At 39.1% G+C, this 21598-nt stretch overlaps 2 protein-coding genes across 2 annotated transcripts in view; one reads left to right on the top strand and one right to left on the bottom strand.

Annotated features, from left to right (window-relative positions):
* LOC129248000 (protein obstructor-E) overlaps nt 1-21598 on the top strand; it is a 77003-nt gene that overhangs the window by 42382 nt on the left and 13023 nt on the right. The window lies entirely within an intron of this gene.
* On the bottom strand, nt 18756-20105 carry LOC129247999 (angiopoietin-4-like). The gene is made up of 4 exons (XM_054887392.1): nt 19853-20105; nt 19694-19762; nt 19057-19614; nt 18756-18983 (listed from the first exon to the last, which is right to left on the bottom strand). The coding sequence occupies exons 1-4, from the start codon at nt 20047-20049 to the stop codon at nt 18830-18832; spliced, it is 978 nt and encodes a 325-aa protein (XP_054743367.1). The 5' UTR covers nt 20050-20105; the 3' UTR covers nt 18756-18829.

Genomic DNA, 21598 nt, shown 5'->3' with positions numbered 1-21598 from the left:
TACTTTGAGAGAAAGGATCTCGAAAACTGTTTACTTTTTCGTGTATTTTTTGTTTTCACTCTAAGCTCTGTTTTATTACAAAAAAAATAAACTTTGGTTAAACAAAATCGATGAACTAATACAAAAGTTACAAGCATTCAAGTAAATATATCCATATAGTAAAACTTAAGTACCCTACAAATAATAGCATATGTACATATGACTCTGTCTTAACTCTATGATCTTATTTTATAATTGAAAAAGTTATGTGTCTTGTTTTGACGCAAATTTATATAAGGATCGGTTTCTCTTATGAGAAACCAACAGTAGTCACCCATCATAGCGACATCCCAGAATCCTTGATACCGACTTTCAATCATTTTCATTTGCTGGTGAAACCTTTCGCCGTGCTCGTCGCTAAGATTTTGCGGGAAAAAATTTAAATGGGAGTGGAGGAAATGAATTTTTAAAGACATATTTACTCCTGAAAGAAAATTAAAAAGGGAATTAGATAAATACATAAGTGACACATTAGCATATAATTTTCTTAGGCTGGGTTAATCTTCCAATTCAGAACAAATTTTGGTCGTTCTTGTTTGTTCGGAGCAGGGCAATAAATTCAGATTAAGGGCTATATATTCTCATGTAAATTTAAAAATTTGCTTTCAAATTTTTTGTTTAGTTTTAAAGTTAACTGAGAAAACGGTCTTATATGTGTTTTTTATTTACTCATTTCTGCATAGTTTTTGATTAAATCGTTCACTATCATCTCGAAGTTAGGACTTTTGTATTTGCCTAAAAAAGAAGTAACGACCTTTTCAAAAGAGTCCCACGCCGCTGCCTCCACTGGTGACAATAGTTCTTTGAAATGGGTATTGGCCATTATTTTCCTTATTTGCGGCCCCACAAAAATCCCTTCCTATATTTTTGCTTCTGAAATCTGTGGAAAGATTGTTTTCAAATAATGAAAAGCTTCGCCTTCTTTGTCCAAAGCCTTGACAAAGTTTTTGATAAGGCTGAGATTGATGTGGAGCGGAGGTAGAATTATTTTTTCCTTTTTTATAAGTGGTGAGTATTTTATGTTATCCACCCCAACTTGAAACTCGATTCGTTCTGACCAATCCTTTATGATGTAGTGTTCTTGACGTGCTCGGCTATCCCATTTGCATAGAAAGCAACAGTATTTTGTGTATCCAGATTGTAGACCACATAGCTTTCCAGCGACTTCTAGATCGGCACATATTTTCCAATCATGTTCTTCGTATTTAATGAATTTAAGCAATTTTTGCATTGTCTCATATGTTTCCTTCGTATTTACTGCATGCGCGATCGGGATAGATGGCTTTTGGTTGCCAATATGCAATAATACGGCCTTAATTGCCGTCTATGAACAATCGCCACTCTTTTGAATCATATGATTCACCAAACTGTTTAAATAGACCAGCAATGTTTTTGCAATAACAAACACTGTCCTTCTTCGTATAGTGCTGGGAGAATTGTTCGTGACGAGTCCTATAATATGTTACCTTAACATCGGATGAAACAAATTTAAATTGTTGCATACGAGGGGCGTGTAGTTCGGCATTTTCTTTTGACAATTCCAAATCCCTTATCCAATCAGTGAGTTGTGCTTGTGACAAAGGGTTTCTTTCGTTTTCCGTTTGCAATTCAGTACAACATGATGCTGCGTAATCAGATACTGCTGTTGACAATGAAACTGGAGCCGAAACTAAAGTTAAATTTGATTCTGGCAATGTAGCTTCCGTTGAATTTAGTTCTGGTAATGACACTGTAGATATGCTCGCATAGGTTACTTTTCTAGACTTTCCAACCTCAAATATAAATATAGCAGTCCGTTGAATGGCAAGTTGGTTCCCTCCACTTCATTGGTGTAAATGTCGCCTAAATAGATAGTTTAAGAATCATATGTACATATGCTATTATTTGTAGGGTACTTAAGTTTTACTATATGGATATATTTACTTGAATGCTTGTAACTTTTGTATTAGTTCATCGATTTTGTTTAACCAAAGTTTATTTTTTTTGTAATAAAACAGAGCTTAGAGTGAAAACAAAAAATACACGAAAAAGTAAACAGTTTTCGAGATCCTTTCTCTCAAAGTACAAATTTTTTTATATTTTTACAAAAAAAATTTAAAAAATCCGTTATGATAGTTCGTTATCTTTGAATCTGCAGGACCTAGCAAAAAGTGTTTTACACACAGTATATAGGAAATTTTATTACCTTTTAAAAGCTTTAAACGGTTTTGAAATCGCTCAATTCGTTTTCGAGATATATATGATTAAGTGGGCCCAATTTTTTGTTTTATTGAAATAACGGTAATTCGTAAATATCTCAAAAACGTTACCATAGAATAAAAAATAACCTTGATTTTCGGAATCAGACGTTGATTTTACATAGGAATTTCATATCGGCGTCTCTGGTGCAGAAAAAAAGTTGAAATTTGTGATCCAGTGTATTTAGTGCATCTGTGGGTGTGGTTCTGAGGGCCCCGCAGATGCAAAGACTGGCCATTCTTTGTACGTGTGCCATGGTTCTTTTGACGTACAATTTATCTAAAGCTGGCCACCATACTAATATGCCGTATGTTAGGATTGGTCTGACAATTGCCGTGTAAAGCCAGTATACGATAGATGGGGAGAGACCCCAACTTAGTCCTATTAGCTGTTTACAAGAGTATAGTGCTATTGTCGCCCTTTTTACTCTATCTTCGACATTTGCCTTCCATGTTAGCTTTCGGTCTAGTATTAGACCTAGGTAGCGGGCCTCATCACTGAATGACAGTGCCGTTCCACCTAGAGTCGGAGGAATTATATTTGGAATTTTGTGTTTCCTGGTAAATAGGATGAGTTCAGTTTTATTGGGGTTGACGCTTAGCCCGTTTGCTTTTGACCAGTTTTCAACCATGTTTAGTAAATTCTGCATGACTTCTATGAGTGTATTGGGGAATTTCCCCCTTACTACCAATGCAACATCGTCCGCATAGGCTACAACGTGTTGTCCTCTCTCCTCTAGGCTCTTTAGCAATGAGTTTAGTGCCAGCACCCATAGGAGAGGGGACAGCACACCGCCTTGAGGTGTTCCTCTGCTAACTTTTTTCTTGATCTCTGAGTCCCCTAGGGTTGCGATCACAAATCTGCTCAAGAGCATGTTTTTGATGAACTCAACCAGAGCGCCAGAGATCCCGAAGTCCGTCAGTGCCTTTATTATGGTATCCGGTAGGATGTTGTTGAATGCGCCCTCGATATCTAGGAAAGCTACCAGTGTGAATTCTTTATTATACAATGACTTCTCGATTTCTGTAACAAGTGAGTTAAGTGCTGTTTCGGTTGATTTCCCTTTACAGTACGCATGTTGTGAGATGCTGAGCTTATAAGGGCTGATGTTAGCCCTAATATGCTCTTCTAAAATTCTTTCTAATGTTTTTAGCAGAAAGGAGGATAGGCTTATTGGCCTGAAATCCTTAGGTGTCGTGTGTGAACTTTTTCCCGCTTTAGGGATAAAGACCACTTTTACCTCTTTCCATGTTGATGGGACACTTTTCAGTTTCAGAGCGGCCTTAAATATGACCGTCAACCACTCCATGATGTGGTTTAGTGAATGTTGTATTTGGGCCGGGAATAATCCATCTGGGCCCGGTGATTTAAATGGTTTGAACGTGTTCACTGCCCAGGTTATCCTAGTTTCAGTGATTATTTCTTCAATGTCAGAGTTTGGTCTTTCTGTACCATTGTTGATTAACACGTTAGATGATTCGTTGCTGGGAAAGTGTGTGTCCACTAGCAACTTCAGTGTTTCGTCACTCGAAGTAGTCCAACTCCTGTCCGGTTTTTGGAGGTATCCGGTGGTATAGTGTTTTTTTGAAAGGATTTTACGCAGTCTGGAGGCCTCTGTGGTTCCTTCGATTTCTCCACAGAACGTTCTCCAACCAGACCTTTTCGCTTTCCTAACTTCTTTTTTGTAAATTTTTAGCTTAGTGTAGTAGCAGTCCCAGTCTTTACTCTCTCGTGTCGCTTTCGCTCTATTAAACTGTCTTCTGCTGTCGTTTCTTAGTGTAGACAGGTCTTCTGACCACCAGGGCGGCTTTTTCTTCCCCTTATACTTAATTAAGGGGCACGCCTTGTTTAGCGCAGTTCTACAGACCTCCGTAAGGATTTGTACGTGTTCGTTCAATGATTCTCTGTCTTCAATAGTAATATTTTGGGAATTTGGAAGTCTTTCCTTAAGTTCCCATTTATATATATGCCAGTTGGTCTTTTTCAAGTTCCTGCTGGCGGGCGGGGCCCGTGAGTTTTTTCCCCCAAATTTTATTTCTATGTAACGATGATCGGAGTAAGAGTGTTCATTCAGAACCCTCCACTGCGTCATCTTTTCGTAGAGGGTTTGACAAACTAGCGTAATATCAAGAACTTCTTGTCTATTGCGCGTAATAAATGTAGGTTCGTTGCCTTTGTTACACACTAAAAGCTTACTACATATAATATAATTAAAGAGAGACTCACCTCGTTCGTTTATATCCGAGCTCCCCCATACGGTATGGTGGGCATTGGCATCACCTCCTAGGGCTAGTTTGCGGTTGTGTGCTTTGCAGTCTTCCACAAGGCTTCTTATTAGCGGCGACGGCAGTGGACCTGTGTCGTCTCCGGCAAAGTAGAACGAGGTTAGCCAGATGTTGCTTCCGCTCACTTCCCAGCTAACCGTCGTAGTATCTGCGTTACTGAAATTTTGAATCATAAATATATTAAGATGTGCTTTTGCCATTATGCATGCTCTTTTAGTACCTTCACCATTGGTCTTGTATACTTTATACCCTGATGTCCTCAGACCGCAGATTTCGCCATTCCGTACCCAGGGTTCCTGGATGAGGACTACGTCCGGCTGATCTTCTGCCAGACGCTCCAGGAGGGCAAGGCAGGCTTCTTTACAGTGATGAAGGTTTATCTGTAGAAGATGCATCAGCTGTTAGCGTAATGTCTGGGTCTTCTTTGCTTTCGCATAAAAGTTCCCTTTCGGAATACTTACGCTGTTGTGTATGGTACTTACCCTCCCGTTCGAAGTACAGCCTCCCTAAGCCCATTTCTGAGCCTGAAGAGGCGTATTCTTCTTCGGTGGGCCGGTCGTCTTCGCTCATTGACTCGGTTTCGCTCATGGGTTCTGGTTCGCCCATGTGCTTTTCACCTTCCTTAGTGGCGAGGAACTCAATTGCATCTGTGTCTGTTTTGTAAATGTGAAGCTTCACCTTTACAAAGCCGTATCTCAGATGCCCATCGCATTTCGCTAATGGTTCGATTGAATTCTCTGTGAGGAGCAGGAGAGCCTGCATGGTGGCGCGCTTCTGCTCTTTCGATTCTTCCGCGCTATTTTTGCTGGTGAGAGTTTTGACATACCTCCATTCCTGCGTTGGGATGTCCGGATTGCAGACCCGAATGAGCTTCATAATCTCATCCGGGTCTTCGACGGTTGAAGGTAACCAAACCCTTGCTCGCGGCCTGGACGGAATATCCTTCCTATCCACGACCACTAGCTTGGCATTTGGGTACACTTCGCCGACTTTGGAGATGGCCTCTTTATACAGTTGAACCGATCTCTCATCGTCGCAAGCTATAATTTTTATCTGGCCTTGGTGCCAGCCTAAGTCTTCGCACGCAGGCGGGGGACCGGGGTTCTCCAGAATAACTTTCAGTGCCACTTTCGTTAGCTCGGCCTCGATCCATTTCCACTGGGCCCTGGGGATCATACCTTCTGGGTGGTTCTCGTCCAGGACTCCTATGATCAGGCGGTCTTTTGCAACCTCCGCAAATGATCTTCTGGGCGTCACGCCCATTGATTTGTGCCTTTTTGCGTTTGGCTTATTTTCCTCCGAGGACCGCTGTCGTTTCGGAGCCGATTGTGTTGGCTTGAAGTCAGGGTTGAAATCAGGGATGATCGCTTTCGCTCTATCAATCGCCTCTTTCAACTCCTGTGTCATTTCACTTTCCTTTGGGTGAGTTTCGTGCACCCTCCTTAGGAGCCTAGCCGCGTTTCTGCGATCCTGGTAGCTCGCTTTCGCTGGGTCTACCACCCTCACAAGCGGCCATCCTTCGGTACCGGAGCTAGCAGTAGCATTGCTTCCGGTCGGGACCGTTTTTGGGGGCTGAATCGCAGTTGACTGCCGGGCCAGTGCCCCCCTACTTGTACTTGGACCTGTGTCCAGTCCTGAGTACGTGTCAGCTGTCCTCGCTTTCGCTGAGGCTGTCGTTGCGTGTTTGGATCGACTTATTAAGCCGATGGATGGCGTTTTCTTTGAGCTCGGTGCAACCGTTGCTCTTGTTGCGGAACTGTTAGTTCCTGTCGGTCTATTAGAAGGAGGACCGATCTCCTTTTTTTTATTTATTTTTTTAAAGTCTGCTTGCATTTTGGACCCACGAGTGTCGGAGAAAGGATGTCCGCCCGTGCATAGCTCCGAACTACACGGGTAAGGCTAATTATTACGGAGGGCGCCAGTTATCCGTAAGCTCCGTTCGAGACTTGGTTATTTTATAGAAGGGCCCCAAGCCTGACAGATTCTCGGCACGGGTCGCATCACACCTTAATCCAGCCCTTCACCCCCGACCACGTTAAAGGTACTTTGAGTAGTGCTGTACTATTGAGGAGTATCGAACCCTACCCATAGTACCCTTAACTTAGCTAAGTACCTCCTGAAAATAGGAAAACTGTGGTACTTATTACCAGCTGGCACCCTCGGGGAGGGTTCAGTGGAGGATTTACGCCAGCCTTCTTAAATTAAAGTCACTTGGAATTTATTTTTTGGTGTCCACAATTCAGTTTCTTTGAAAATTTTGCTTATAAATAAACTAAAATATCACAAATTTTCTTTTGAATAAATAATCGCACGAAATAAGCTGTGAGCCACTGTAGGTTTTGACACGAAATTGTGATTTTTTTGTTGCTTCTTAAATAGCCTCAAAGAGTCTTAAAAATTGTATGTTCCCGCAGCATGAATGCTAGAAGGAGTTTCAAATACTCAGTGGATGGACTTCTTTAGAAAATAGCATTAAACAATAAAATCTAACTGACAAATTCGGGCACGTCAAATATGCATTTGCCTACGTGTATCGATGAACAGACCAACTACAACAATAATAATAATATACAAAAACAGTATTAGTGAATAAATAAATCCGTTTGACAGTAACAGCGATTTCAGTGATTCCAGATAACACCAAAACTGACTTTGTATGTGTCAGAGAGATAAGAACGGCAGAACGGCACAGATAGCTTTTCAATCGAAAACCATTTACGTAGTCTGTTCATGTTGTTTTCGTTTTTTTGTTTTTCGTTTTTTTTTTGTACTATTTTTTCATGCTTTTCTTCCCGTTTTCCTGCTTGCTTGATGTCATTAAAATGCAAGGAGCGTAAAATGCGTAAATTGTAGCGTAAAATAGGGAACACTCAAATGAATGTTTTGACACAACCCCGCAGCATTTTTGTTGCTTGCTTTCAATGTTTGTGCCTTCCTACCCAATTTAGTAATACAAGACTGATTTTATTTGGTTTTGAATGTGCCTGCAATTTCTTCTATCTTCCATAGTTGCGGGCTATTTATTAGCTATGTAAATTGTAAGTGAATTAGATAAGTGAAGTGAAGTTTTTGTATTTGAAATTACAATATTTTTAAAATTCTTATCATGAGAAATTTATTTCACAGCAAATATATCTCTATAGCCCTGCAATACTCAGATGTAGGTTTAGAAAATATTTTTTTTTTTTGTTTTTTTGTGTAGTACAGGAAAATATTGCGAAGTATTTTGGAATTGATGGAGTGATTAATTTTGTAGAATAATCAAGCTGTCGTTAAAGTACGTGGACTTCTAGAAAAAGCTAACAATCTCTACGATAGCACTTTGCAAGTTACGCACTTAGTGCAGTTACGGGAAATGTAGCAGCAGATGACTGCGCAAGGAAATGAATTGGGAAGAGCTCGGCGAATCGCTCTGAGCACTTTTATATTACCACGAGTAGAGGAGAAGACCAAACCTTAAACACGAAGGTAAACATTTTTGAACGCCTACAGGATATCCCGCTTAGTTTGATCACCACTCATTGAACTAAAATTGTGGAACTTAGTCAGACTCTCAGAAACGAATATACGGATTCTGGTGAGAGTAAAAGCAAGGCACTGATCTAATTGCCATACAGCATTAAGTTCGTAGCCTTGTATAATGATTTCTTTCGGAGCTGTACACATGAAAAGGTGGTAGGGTCTATTTAGCACTTTCTGTGCGAATGCCCCACAGCTTTTTTAACCATTATCCATTTATATTTTTCAAAAAAAAAAAAACGAAAAAAAATTTTTTTTCCACGAACACATAATTTCATTCGGATTTCACATTAAATTCTCAAATTTCGTAAGAAATTATTCACTGTTCCAAAATCCACTCCAAAAAAATTCACAAACAATTTTTACATGTTGCACTTACGTTTTTTCCTTATGGCATCCAAATCAGAAAGAAATATTGACACATTGTAACTCACACTGTCAATTTGACAGTTCAGTTCCGCCCCAAGCGTTAAAAAAGTAAGCGACATTATGGCTGGTTCAAAAGAACTCTGTACCCGTTGCCAGTGCTCCGAATTACAACCAAACTTTACGAAACCCATTTTCAATACTTACTTAACAATGTGCGTAAGTTTGGTTTAATTCGGTGCAAAGACACGGCGGGTCCAGGTTTTGGCATATATTTCGAGACCCTAGTCATCAATAGGTATGAAAATTACCCCGTATTAAAGCACTTATCAACAGCTTTCATTTGATACCCATATTGTACATACACAACCAAAGGTTACCCGGGTCCACGTTTTGACCTATATCTCGAGACCCCAGTCACGGAGCGGCATGAAAAATACTCTGTACTAAAGCATTCACCAACTGCTTCAATTTGATATCCATATTGTACAAACACATTCTAGGGTCCACGTTTTGGTATCTATCTCGAGACCCTAGTCACGGAGCGGCATGAAAAATACTCTGAACTAAAGCATTCACCAACAGCTTCCATTTGATACCCATATTGTACATACACATTTGAAGGTTACCCGGGTCCGCGTTTTGACCTATATCTCGAGCCCTATTTCCAAAATAAAATATAATCCATGTTACTCGTGGATGATGTAGCTTTCGAATGGTGAAAGAATTTTTAAAATCGGTCCAGTAGTTTTTGAGCCTATTCATTACAACCAAACAAACAAAGTTTTCCTCTTTATAATATTAGTAAAGATGTAATTGGTGCTGCACCCTTTTTGGATGTTTGTGACATGGAGGAAATAACAGTTTAACGCCGCCTCCGAGCCATCAGATGGTTTTTTATGAGGACCTTTTTCATGGCAGAAATACATTCGGAGGTTTGCCAATGTCTGTCCTCGGCGACCGCTGGTAGAAAAAAACTGATCTTCTATCGTTTGATGTTTCTTGCCAGAAGACTCGAACCCTTCAAATGGTAATCACGCACCAAACCATTCGGCTACGGTGGCCGATGTGGCTGAGATTTCTGACACTTCCTTCTTTAAATTGTTTAAGAAAATAGCTTTTAGCTAGTGTTGATTTTTTTTCCTTATTCACTCCACTCGGGAGCAGAGGGTCTCGACAAGACTCAGTCTTGCGTTGGTTTCGTTAATCTATTTGATGTCTGACAGGGTGGATGACTAGCCTGCTGCTGTTGATCAGACTCGCCAAAAGCTTGATATGATTTAAAGGGGTATGTTGGGATAAGACTGGGAAATTTTTTGCTCGGAGCCACAATAGGCCTATGTGGCCAATGAATACTTGCAGTGTGACTAATCTAACTTCATCTAACCTAACCTTGCTAGATTGATGTTTTTACTTGATTCTTTTTAACACTTTACTTATTAATGAACGTAGTGGCGCTTCGATCAATATGTAAACGGTCATAATATACCAGCACGTAAGCTAAAGCTCCGCTGGAACTGTATTTTGCATTGATTTTGCACTGGTTTGCTGTTCGGATTCGAAGATAACCAGACAGGTTATGGGAATCCAGCCGTGCGCCTTTCACGAACTACACACTGCACATAGTCTCCGCTATTAATGAAAAAAAAGTAAGAAATCAAAAATGGCAAAAGACAATTTTTTTCCTAAAATTTTGAGCACAAAAAATTAGATTTTGAAAAAAATTAAATTTCGAAAAAAAAAATTTTGAAAAAAAAAAAATTTGAAAAATATTAAATTAAAACAAAAAATGTGAGAAAGATTTTGAAAAAAAAAACTGAACAAAATAAAATTTTGAAAAAAAGAAATTGAAAAAAATAAGACTTTTTCCAAAAATGTTTTTTAAAGTAGATTTTGTCTTAAAAATTAAGATAAAAAAAATGCATAAAAATTTTAAAAATCGTTGAAGATATTTCATTTTAAAAGACGCTGTACCAAAATTGTTAACGTTGAATGAATCTCAAAACTATGAGATTTATAAATTTATAAAATTAAAAAAATAACCTAAGATATTTCACTTTAAAAATTTTACCAAACTTTTCAACACGGAATAAGTCTTATTATAAGTAAGCCTACTAAAAACCAAATTTGAGAAAATTTACGTCTGTATCTAAATTACTTAGACCACTTGACATGGAATCGCTCATATCTTATTGTTTTCTTTCCATTGTCCGACCGCTAGGCATCTTCTCATATGCATTTACTCTGTGAATTCCTCCTATTCTGAAAATTCGGCCTGAATTTTCAATTCCGATCCTTCCTCTATAATGATATCAGACTTAGAATTCGTCTATTTCCCGACTCCTGTCTTTGTTTATATACTCTGACCCGTTTTACCTTTTCTTTGTTCTTCGATCTTTGTTCTTCGTTCGTTGTTCTTTGTTTTCTGTTCTTTGATCTTTGTTCTAAGTTCCTTGTTCTTTCTTCTTGGTTTTTCGTTCTTCGTTCTTCGTTATTTCTTCTTTGTTGTTTGTTGTAAGATCTTTGTTCTCTGTTCTTCGTTCTTCGTTCTTTGACCTTCGTTATTTCTTCTTTGTTATTTGTTGTTTATTTTCTGTTCTTCGTTCTTTGCTCTTCGTTCATCGTTTTTATTCTTTGTCCCATCTTCTTTATTCTTCAATTTTTGTTTTCTGTTCTTCGTTCTTTGTTCTTTTTTCTTTGCTTTTCGTTTTTCTTTTTTAGATATTTCTTCTTTGTTATTTGTTGTTAGTTCTTTGCTCTCTGTTTTTCGTTCTTTGATCTTCGTTCTTTATTTTTCGTTCTTCGTTATTTCTTCTTTGTTCTTCGCTTTTTTTGTTCGTTCTTTATTCTTCATTCATCGTTCTTTATTTTTTGTTCCTTGTTCTTCGTTCTTTGTTCTTAGATCTTCGTTTTTTCTTCTTTGTTGCTCGTTCTTTATTCTTCGTTCTTTGTTCTTTATTCTTCGTTCTTTGGGTCTTTCTCTTTCGTTCTTCATTCTTTGTTCTCTACTCTGTCTCTGTTTTTGACCGGCTTGAACCTTGTTCTGCGTCTGTTTTCCTGTTTCTTTCTACTCCTGTTTCTGCCGCTGCCTTTGTTTTCACCACTTTCTCTAATTTCGACTCGGTTTTTATTTTATTTCGATCTCAGAATTCGATAACTTTAACTCGTACTCTGAATGCGCTTCCTCCCGGCTATTGCGCTTTCTCTCTTTCCTAAGTCTGTCTCAATTCGCGGTTTCTATCTCTGTCTGCGTCCCTGTCTTGGTCCAATCCTCTACTTTATTATAAACTCGATTAAATACCTCCATTTTTCCCTGTGTTTCTAATCCATCGAGCACAAAACACCTTAAGGAGCTAAATACCTAAGTGATAACCACCCTCTTTTCCATTGATATTAATTTTGCCCAACTCCGCTTCCAAACTAAATCGAGCTCATTCGAAAGCATCGCCCAAAAACTCATAATTTGTTGGCCATGGATGTAATATTTTTTAACTTATTCAGTCATTTCAATAACTCTGCTTTCTTCAAGTCAAATACAAAAACACATTTAAAGGATTTCAGCTGATGTGTCCTCTTTCACGATTTGCTGGTTACTCGCCTTTCAATCATCTCCAACTGTTCCCATACAGCATCCAATTATTTCTTACAACATTCCAATCAGTCTATTTCTTTTTCGTAGTCGTAAGCAGCAACGCTACTGAACTTAATTTACTATTTTATTTGACCACATGTTGCCGTTTTGGGTATAAAATACACACACACACATGCATATATGTACATGCACAAGTGAGAACAAGTTGCGCTATGGGATATTTTCGCGGTCATTTAATCGAATTATATTCAATTACAACCCACAATAGTATGGATTTGGTGCACACAGCTATTAGTGGCAAATAGGGAGCGAGCAGTTTTCTCTTACATTTAAATATAAGTATATAAGAGTATATGTACATATGTATATGGATTTGTATGTGCATATGAGTTTAGCAAGCCCATTTTAGCAGTGCTGAAATTGCAGCATCAGCAGAGTAATAGTGAAAGAATAATGCAATGAAATCGTGCTTAAGTGTAGCTAACCAAAATTATGATTGGCATAAGTTTGCAAGTTTTTCTACTCGCTTTGTTAACTCGTTTGGTTAGCTGTTTGTTGGTTGGTTCGTCGATTGAAAGTGCAGCAAAGTGCAAAGGTTACACTTTTATGTGTGTCTGTAAAGTTGCGCTGCAACACTAACGTTCTCTGCGTTAGCCAATTTCAAACAGCTTTAAAATCACTTATCACATTTGCTTTACCATATCTGTAGTACCTCTTGTGCTTAACCTTTATTGAAGATGATCTTTTAAAGCGCTTTATGTTAACTGCTGCTACAGCAAAATAATGTAGAAGAGACTGTGTAATGCGTACATGTAAACGCACAGTAGAGGTAGGTACAGTAAGCAATATTGTTCAAACTCATATACGCAAGTGGAGTAGTGGTAGTGGTCAGAGATAAGTGTCTGCTTCACTTTGAATGGTTTTAATCTTCTCATTCAAGTGGTATCATGTTCTTGAACCGTTAACATAGTTAAATGGCTTTCATTTACTCACCTTTGTTTGGGCAAATTTTATGGTGAAAAATTATAACGGCTCTACATTTAGCTATGGAACATGGCGTTATTCGAATTAAACAGCAATACGTATAATATTCAATGCAAGCTGTGTTCTTTTCAAGTCTATCTGAAGACAAATACTCTTAGTCAAGTTGCTATGAGCGATGAGATACGAACAGGACTTAATTAATTGCCTTACAAAATAAAAAAAACGCTATAATTGTGAATGGTCCCCTAGAAAATACTTAGGAAATTTCTGCTCAACGTAAAATTGAGGTTGAATTAGTTTTAAAGGTGACACACAGATGGCGCTATTTATCACTTTATCGCGTTGGCAATACTGAATATATATTCATGAAAAAGCCTCATCCCTAGGCTTTGTTTATCAGTATCTGTCATTTCGCTGAAGTATAAACAACGCAGTGTTTTCGTGCTCCGAGTATGTCAACTTTCGTGCCGTCGAAACGCAATTTGCGGGAAGCTTTGCTTTTCTGCTTCAATTTGAAAAAAAATACAGCCCAAGCCCGTGAATTGCTGCAGGAGGCCTACCCAGACCATACTCCGTCGATTTCAACATGTGAGTACTGGTTTCGACGATTCAAAAGTGGTGATTTTCACACCGAAGACAAGGAGCGTCTTGGCCAGCCCAAAAAGTTCGAGGACGCGGAATTGGTGGAATTGGTAAACGAGGACTCGTGCCAAACCCAAGAAGAGCTTGCTGAATCATTGGCCGTTGATAAATCAACCGTTTGCAAGCGTCTAAAAGCGATGGGAATGATCCAAAAGCAAGGACTTTGGGTCCCGTACGAGTTGAAGCTGCGCGACGTCGAACGGCGATTTTTTACGTGCGAATTGCTGATCGACTGGCGACGAAAAATGGATCCACTACGATAACCCAAAACGCAAAAAATCATGGGGTTTGCCCGGCCACGCATCAACGTCGACGGCCAAGCAGAATATTCACGGCAAGAAAATCATGCTCTGCATTTGGTGGGATCAGGTCGGCGTCGTATATTTTGAGCTGCTCCAACCGGGCGAAACAATCACGGGGGATCGTTACCGACTGCAATTGATGCGTTTAAGCCGGGCATTGAAAGAAAAACAGCCGGAGTCTCGATTTGGCGGACCAGCGGTTCTCCTCGTACGAGGCTATCAAAATGTGGGTTGAGTCATGGATAGCCAAGCAGCGGCCAGAATTTTGGAGAAACGGCATCCGGAAATTGCCCGAAAGATGGGCGAAAGTTGTAGCTAGCGATGGCCAATACTTCGAATAAAATATTTTGTACCGTTTTTTCACAATAAAGCCCCAAATCTTCGAAAAAAACCTTTAAAACTAATTCAACCTCCATTATATTTTTTAATAAAAATATCAAATAAAATATAATTCATATTTCGAAGTATAATAAAAACAGAGTGGGTCAAATAAGGCCTACTAATGACTAAGCACTACTGCCTAGCAGTATGCGCAGTTGCTCCATCTTGTAGAAACAACAAATTAGGCCGAAAAAAGTTTTCAATCAATGGTCTGTAAGAAGCTCCTGAAATCGATTCCGACGTTTCATCCTCATTTTCGAAGAAATATGGACCGATAACTCTAGCGGTAAAACACCGCACCAAACACCGATAATTTTTGACGCGTTGTGTTGTACTGTAGGGTTCCATAATAAATTTCCAACAATTCAATTATAACCTACAAAAAGAGAAAAATAAATATGTCAAAAAATAAAAAAGTTATTTGTGCTTAACATTAGTAGGTCTTATTAGGCCCACCTTGTACATTTACCAAAGATTTTATTAACAACTTGTAAGTTCGGTCACACTGTCTCTTAATCAATTTTGGATGAAATATTTCTCTTCATGTATTACCTTCATATATCTTTCGAATTTGAGTAGAAACGGGCGGCATATATGACTATTAGAGATATATCGACCCCAGCGACATCTAGCGAGTCCTTTTTGGAAAAAATGATTTCCCTTGAAATTAAGCCAAATCGGAACATAGGTTAAGCTAGGTGTACCTGGCTGGCTAAAAGCCATCACATAGGTCCTTTAGTGGCACCAGATGGAGCTAGGATCTTTACGTTTCTCTATAATATACATCTTGTAATAAGCCTGTGCCTTTTGCGAATCTAAGTAAACTGTGAAGCTCTAACCACGAGACACAGTCCAACTTCTCATGTTGCAAAGCACCTAAGCATTTCATTCGTGTTCCAGCAAATGCAGGGCAAGCACAGAGAAGGTGTTCTAATGTTTCCCTATCTTCCAATTCATTGCAAAACCAGCAGTTATCATTGTTTGTAATTCCCATCTTGTATGCGTGCGCCGCTAGCAAATTGTGGCCTGTCAGCATACCTACGATAGTTCTGCTTTCTTTTCTGGACAGGGCTAGCTCGAATCTGGCGTGTTTATCTGCATTCTGTGTATATATGATTTTCGAGGGCTTGCAAAGGGCTAGATTGTTCCAACTTCTGTCTATCCGTCCTTTCTTGTCCGCAACGATTACATTATATATCGTCTTTAAGGAATTTGGCATGTTGTTTTGTTGTTCAACTTGCATGTAAGCTGCCCTCTCGACAATCTCATCTTCAATTTCGTTTTCTACAATGCCCTTATGTCCATTAGATCCCTGCCCTCTTTTTCACCCCTCTTCTTCCTCTATTGTTCGGAATTTCCTCACCCAATTGCATTTCGGAGTCAAAGATAAAAAGAAAAATTTTACTTGTGAGTTTGAACTTAACCAGCTTTCAGCTTTTTCAGTTAACCGGCCAGAAAAAAAGGCAAACTTTTATAGGGCCTCGGCAAGACACTTCCATTGTACACGGCTCTGGGCTGTTCATTTTACGTCGTCCCATGCGATGCTGGCATCTGCTAGTTCGCGCAACATCGACCTTCGCCAAGTGATCTTTGACCGCACGCGACCTCTGTTCCTTTGCGGGTTCCAGTCCAGTGCCATTCTCTTGATGCCATCTGGCGTGTGACCTATCCATTACCACTTTCTGCAATTGATTTGCTATAGAATGGGCTCCTCATTCGTTAATCTCCACAGCGTATCGTTGCTGTTGGTGTCCGGCCAGAATATTCTTCAGATTATGCAGAGGCATTTGTTAATGAAAGGTTGTAGCCTTTGTGTGATGGTGTTAGAGACCAGCCATGTTTCACTTCCATACAACAATACTGACCTCACACACTGAATATTCGCAGTTTAGAGCTCTGGGAGATTTGCGAACTTTCCCATACCATAGGTATTCGCACGAACTCCGCCTTTACTTTGTTTAGTCCGCAGTCGACATCTTCATCTGCGAGGTAGCAGAAGCTACGACAAATTCCACAGGACACCCGCCAACCATTATAGGTCTTGCTTTATTGACGCACATAGCCTTGACCTTGGCGATGTTGCCCTCCAGTCCGACAATGCTTGCCAGCGTGACTCATCTGTCCACCTTCGTTTGCATGTCAGTGAGTTTGTGAGAGAGGAGGTAGATGTTATCGACGATGTCCAGGTCCTCAAGATGTCTGGTGAAACTCCATACGATGCTTCTTTTGTGCAAGATCAATTGGCTCATAACGTCGTCTAGGACGATGGCGAAAAGAAGGGGCGACAGGGGATGATTAAATATACAAGTACATATTTACCAAAGGTCCTTGGGGATATTTATTTTCTTATTTGGTTTCCCGTTCACAAATTTCAGAATCAAGAGTAAAATATTCCACCGCAACGGGCATTATAAAAGAAAACCAAAGTGATGTCAATGCGGTTTTAGTCTTTGGGTGGACACCAGTAGCAAAAATATAGCTTCGTTGAATGTGCCCTACGCTCACTTTTTGCCTCACTGACCCGCTAGGTGGCATTTCGTCTAGCAAAAATGTTTCTCATCATGCAAATACATATGTATTATTTTAGCTTTTTAGCTTTTAAATAAATATCTTCACAGCGGATTGGCTTCTAGCCTATGTTGGGACCAGGTGCCTGAGGAGAAAGCCTAACAAATTCGAGAGTCTGAGGAGGAAGCTTAACAAATTCAATTGAAATACATTCAGCAGTTCTTGAGCTGTAACAGAACACATTTAATATATATGAGTTTTTACTCAATTTTATCAAAACGTGACGGGTACTTCAATCTCATCCGGTCTCCAATTTCACGTGAACCTAATCCCTTCAAGAGCACTCTGCATTGAGTATAAAAATAGAAAATTGGAAGAGACCAGGTCTTGTGGATATGGTGAGTGCAGTAAGACTTTCCACTTCACAATTTTGTTAATAGTTTTTCGCTGGTGTTGCTGGTGTCGCTGGTATTGTAACGTGAGGCTTGTCGTTGTTATTGATCGTTTTTCTACAACTGCCTCAAGTCAGATTCGCTGAGACTAAGTAGCTCGGTCAATATAAGTCACACTCATTTCTGGTGCCACCAACAATACAACGTCCCCTTTGAATCATGAATATTTGGTATAAACATTTGGAGACAACGCTGGCTGGGTTACCCCGCGTTTCATACATGGTTTTGAGCATTAAGGATTGCCATGTTGGGGCCATTTTTCATTTCCAGTTATTACTCGTTCTTCTAACCCTCAGAAAGCATTTCTCTGATGCAAAATCGTTCCCGGTTTGACAAGACTTCTTCAACGTCTTCGAAAAAATTTGCGTCAAAACATCGAGTGTTTCTAAGATACTGAGAACTTAAAATACAAAACAGAATTATTGTTGGAATGAATTATTTTTATTATAATTTGGTAGATAATTGCATTCCATCTATTTTGTAATATGACTACTTTTTCGAATAAATCTGGTCGTATCACGTATGGTATAGTGGATTGAATATTGCACTAAATCGATTTTTAAGTGCGCTATGTGGCCATCAAATGCGGTCGATGTTTGATTAATTTTTGGAAAAGAAAACTCGAATAGCATGGCTCGATAGTGTTCACCAGTCATCGTAACGGTTTCGAAAGAAATAAGGACCGATGATGCCCCCAGTGCTGTGAACTTCGCGAGCATTTTTTTAAGTAAATTTTTGCAATTTGGAAGCTTGAATGATTTGTGATGACCCGCCAAACCTTACTGAACAAAATGAAAAACACAGTTTGTCTGACTTGAGGCAGTTGTAGCCTGCCATTGTCAACTGTCAAACGAATGTTATCGATATCGATAATTCTCATGCAGCTATAAAAACACCCGACACTTGGATAATTTGGCATGGAATCGCTCTAATCCTTTCAAATGGTCGGAAATCGATTGGAATTGGGTCACTCTTTCAAGTGATTGGATTTGGCTCACTCTTATTGAATTTGCAAGCTCCTCTTGCGTTTGGCACAACTTTTCACTCAAAATGATTAAATCTTCCAAATCTTCGTCGTTGAAATTTTTCGCTGGGCTAGTCCATCTCTTGTCAATGACGCTAAAATAGCACTTTAATAGCATCGAAACTTGAATTCGCATGTGCGACTGCCTGTAATTTCCGATAGCCTTCGATGACCTTTACAGGCGAAAAGGGAAAGCTTCATGTCCAGCAAACACAATTTTTTTTGGCTCTTACATTAAAAGGCTTTAAGATAAAAAAAATTTAGAACTTCTCATTTCAGCGAAGGGTTACTTGATCTCAAGTAAATCCATATGATAAAGCAGTGCCATGAAAATATTTACCTTATGATTCTGAGCTGTTTAGGGCAACTCACATCACCTCTTATAAGCCCTTCTGATTTTGCAGTTACACATGAAATACTTCCTTTCGTTTTACAATTTCTCAAAATTTTATATTTTCAACTACTTTTTCACTAGAAAAAACCCCCTATTTATCCAATTATAAATGAATTTTGTTACAAAACTTCGGTCGTATGGCCATATGCACGTACTCCAGTGAGTAGTTGAAGCCGTGTGTAGTTCTATTATTCCATGTGATGCCCACGTGTTGTGGTATCTCCCACTGCGTAGGCTCATAAATGCCATTTAATTTGCTGTAAGGAGGAGAAACATAAAACACTTGAAATGTAAAAAAAAAACAAAAATTATCAATCACATCCAATTCACCTTCTAGCGCAACCCTCTTTCCACCAGCCACCATCCTTTTCCTTGCCTTTGCAATAACCTGTGCGATCTTTCGTTCTAAACTTATAGCCATTCAGAGGCGTTAGCTCATCTGCTGCATTGCCGCTAAATTGTCCCACCTTCAGTGCGTATTGCGCCTTCTCATCGCCCAGTGAGAAGTGATCGTAGTGCGCAATCTCCTCCACACTTTCGCTATTCAAACGCATAACGATGCGCAATTCATGCGGCGCATCGCTGGTCAGCCAATAAAGCGGTTCCATGCCAACGAAAAAACTATTGTACGGATCACCGAAACCCGCCTTGTAGTAGGCCCAATTGAGATTGAAAGCAGTATCTTTGTCCTGACGCCTATGCACAATGGTCCAAGGACAACCGCCTGCCGCATCAGCAAAGCAATAAACATTGATCGGCATATAACTCGAGATGTGCAAGCTATAGACGCCATCGCGATCGCGTACACCGGACGGCAGTATGTCGGCGCAGTTCTTAGGAAAGCGTTGCAGCAGACGTGTCGTAAAGGAGTCGCTTAGTGAGCGCACGCTGGAAGTGCATCAGGTGCAATAGATTTTTATATTAATTTAGATATTTTTTTTACTATATTTATTGGATTATCACTCACGTTCTACCCATCAAATCGCTTAACTGCTTCATCATTGCAGGCGAGAGCTGATCTGGGGCTAATTCATTGCTATGATTTTTTTTTGTTTTGAAAAATAAGATATTAATTTTTTGTTTTCAATTTGAAATTAAAAGAAATATATCAAGTTTTCCTCCCCACCTTCTGTAATCCTCTGTCGATACACTTCCGTTGCACTGCTTCAACAAATTGCGCATTGTCTCATCCACAATGATTGTCAAGAATTCCGCATCGCTTGCATTCGTATTGAGTCTATTTGTAGCGCCAATTGGATTTATTAATAAGCAGTAAGCGCTAATCAGCAGTACAGCTGCAAATTGCTTCCTGATTTGTAGCATCGCGTGGCTTAATGAATTGACTGACTGCACTTGAAAAGCGGCTGCTTAGTTTTTATACGTCAGCCCGTGCGCGGATAGAGTTGATAACTGTTGCTTATCAGCTTCCCATTGCACTCACCAAACATCTTGTAATACCTAATCTAAATTTTATATTAAATATATTAAATGTCGGAGTTGAAATATGAATTTGTCGCTGATCGGAAGATAACATAAAAATTGAGTTCAGGCTTAACGCTTAGGTAGACACCAAGTACCATTTTGACACCTTTCACTTTGGAAGATTATTTTATAACAAACCTAGGCTCCTTTAAAACCAGTTTATTAAGCAAATTAAGTATTTTGGAGTAAGGATATTTCAAGCGTAATTCTATTTTTTTTTTTATTGGTGAAAGATTTGTAATTTTGGCAAATGACGTCAATCATACTATTGGACGAATTTGGTGAGGACCATCCAAATTGGCATTTGTGCTAGAAAGAATCGTTGTTGTGCGGTTGCTGATATTGACAGGTTGTCATGGGAATAATTATGAGACATTGAGACATGCTTGGATATTAGTTCGACATATAGCACCGTTGGAGATCACATAATTTAGCAGTAGCTCGAAAACAGGCTCATGTCGATTGGAGCAAAAAAATTCGGAAAAAATTGGATATCGGCGGGTAAAAAGATCCCATGGTAGGCGATCACAGATCTAAGCATTAGAACCGAAACTGAAAAGTGGCTTGCACGCGAATTACTTTGAAGCAAATGGGAGCCTGCATTTTTAGAGTCATTTTTGGACAAATAACAATTGGACATAGAGCAGTGATGGTAAATGATTTTTTAAAAAATCCCTACACAGCCCAAAAAAATTCCCTACTTTTCCCTACACTTACAAAAAATTTTCCCTACAAAATTCCTTACATTTTTTTTCTCCTGTGTCTACACTATAATGAGGCACTTGCAACGTCAAAATTGAATTATTTGCTTAAGTTTTGGACTTGGTGCTGTTTTGACACTTTATAATAAAAACAAATTTTATTTCAAATATATATAAATAGACATATTTATTATATTATAGACACATATATAAAGAAAAATTCAGCAAAAAGACTAAAAATTAGACTTTTTTATTACATTCAGTTCTATTTAAAACAAAGCAAACTTTGACATCCACACATACTATAGAAGTATGTGGCGATGTAACAGCACAAGTAATGTTAAGCTCAGACTTTTTAAAAAAATGTTCACCCAAGCCTAAAAATATTTTGATCGATTCTCGTTGGAATACCTGTATTAAAGGTGCTTTCAACTGAAAAAGTGCGTTTAGAGTACATACTTGAGGACAAATAAATAAATCTTATTGCACTGGTTGTTGAGCTCAAATAAAATCGCCTCTGTTGATTTCAATTTGTCCTGCGTGACAGCTTGGTTGAAAAATGCCAATAACACATCCCAGTTTTGTAATATACTTTCGACGCATTTGTGATGAGAGAGCCACCTGGTTGCATAAGTCCGAAGGATTTTCTTTTTATTCTCGTTATCATTTCCTGCAGAGCTCCTAATTGC

The sequence above is a fragment of the Anastrepha obliqua genome, chromosome 5 (genome assembly GCF_027943255.1).
Source record: "Anastrepha obliqua isolate idAnaObli1 chromosome 5, idAnaObli1_1.0, whole genome shotgun sequence".
NCBI lineage: Eukaryota > Metazoa > Arthropoda > Insecta > Diptera > Tephritidae > Anastrepha > Anastrepha obliqua.
This window is presented reverse-complemented; position numbering and strand designations above follow the sequence as displayed.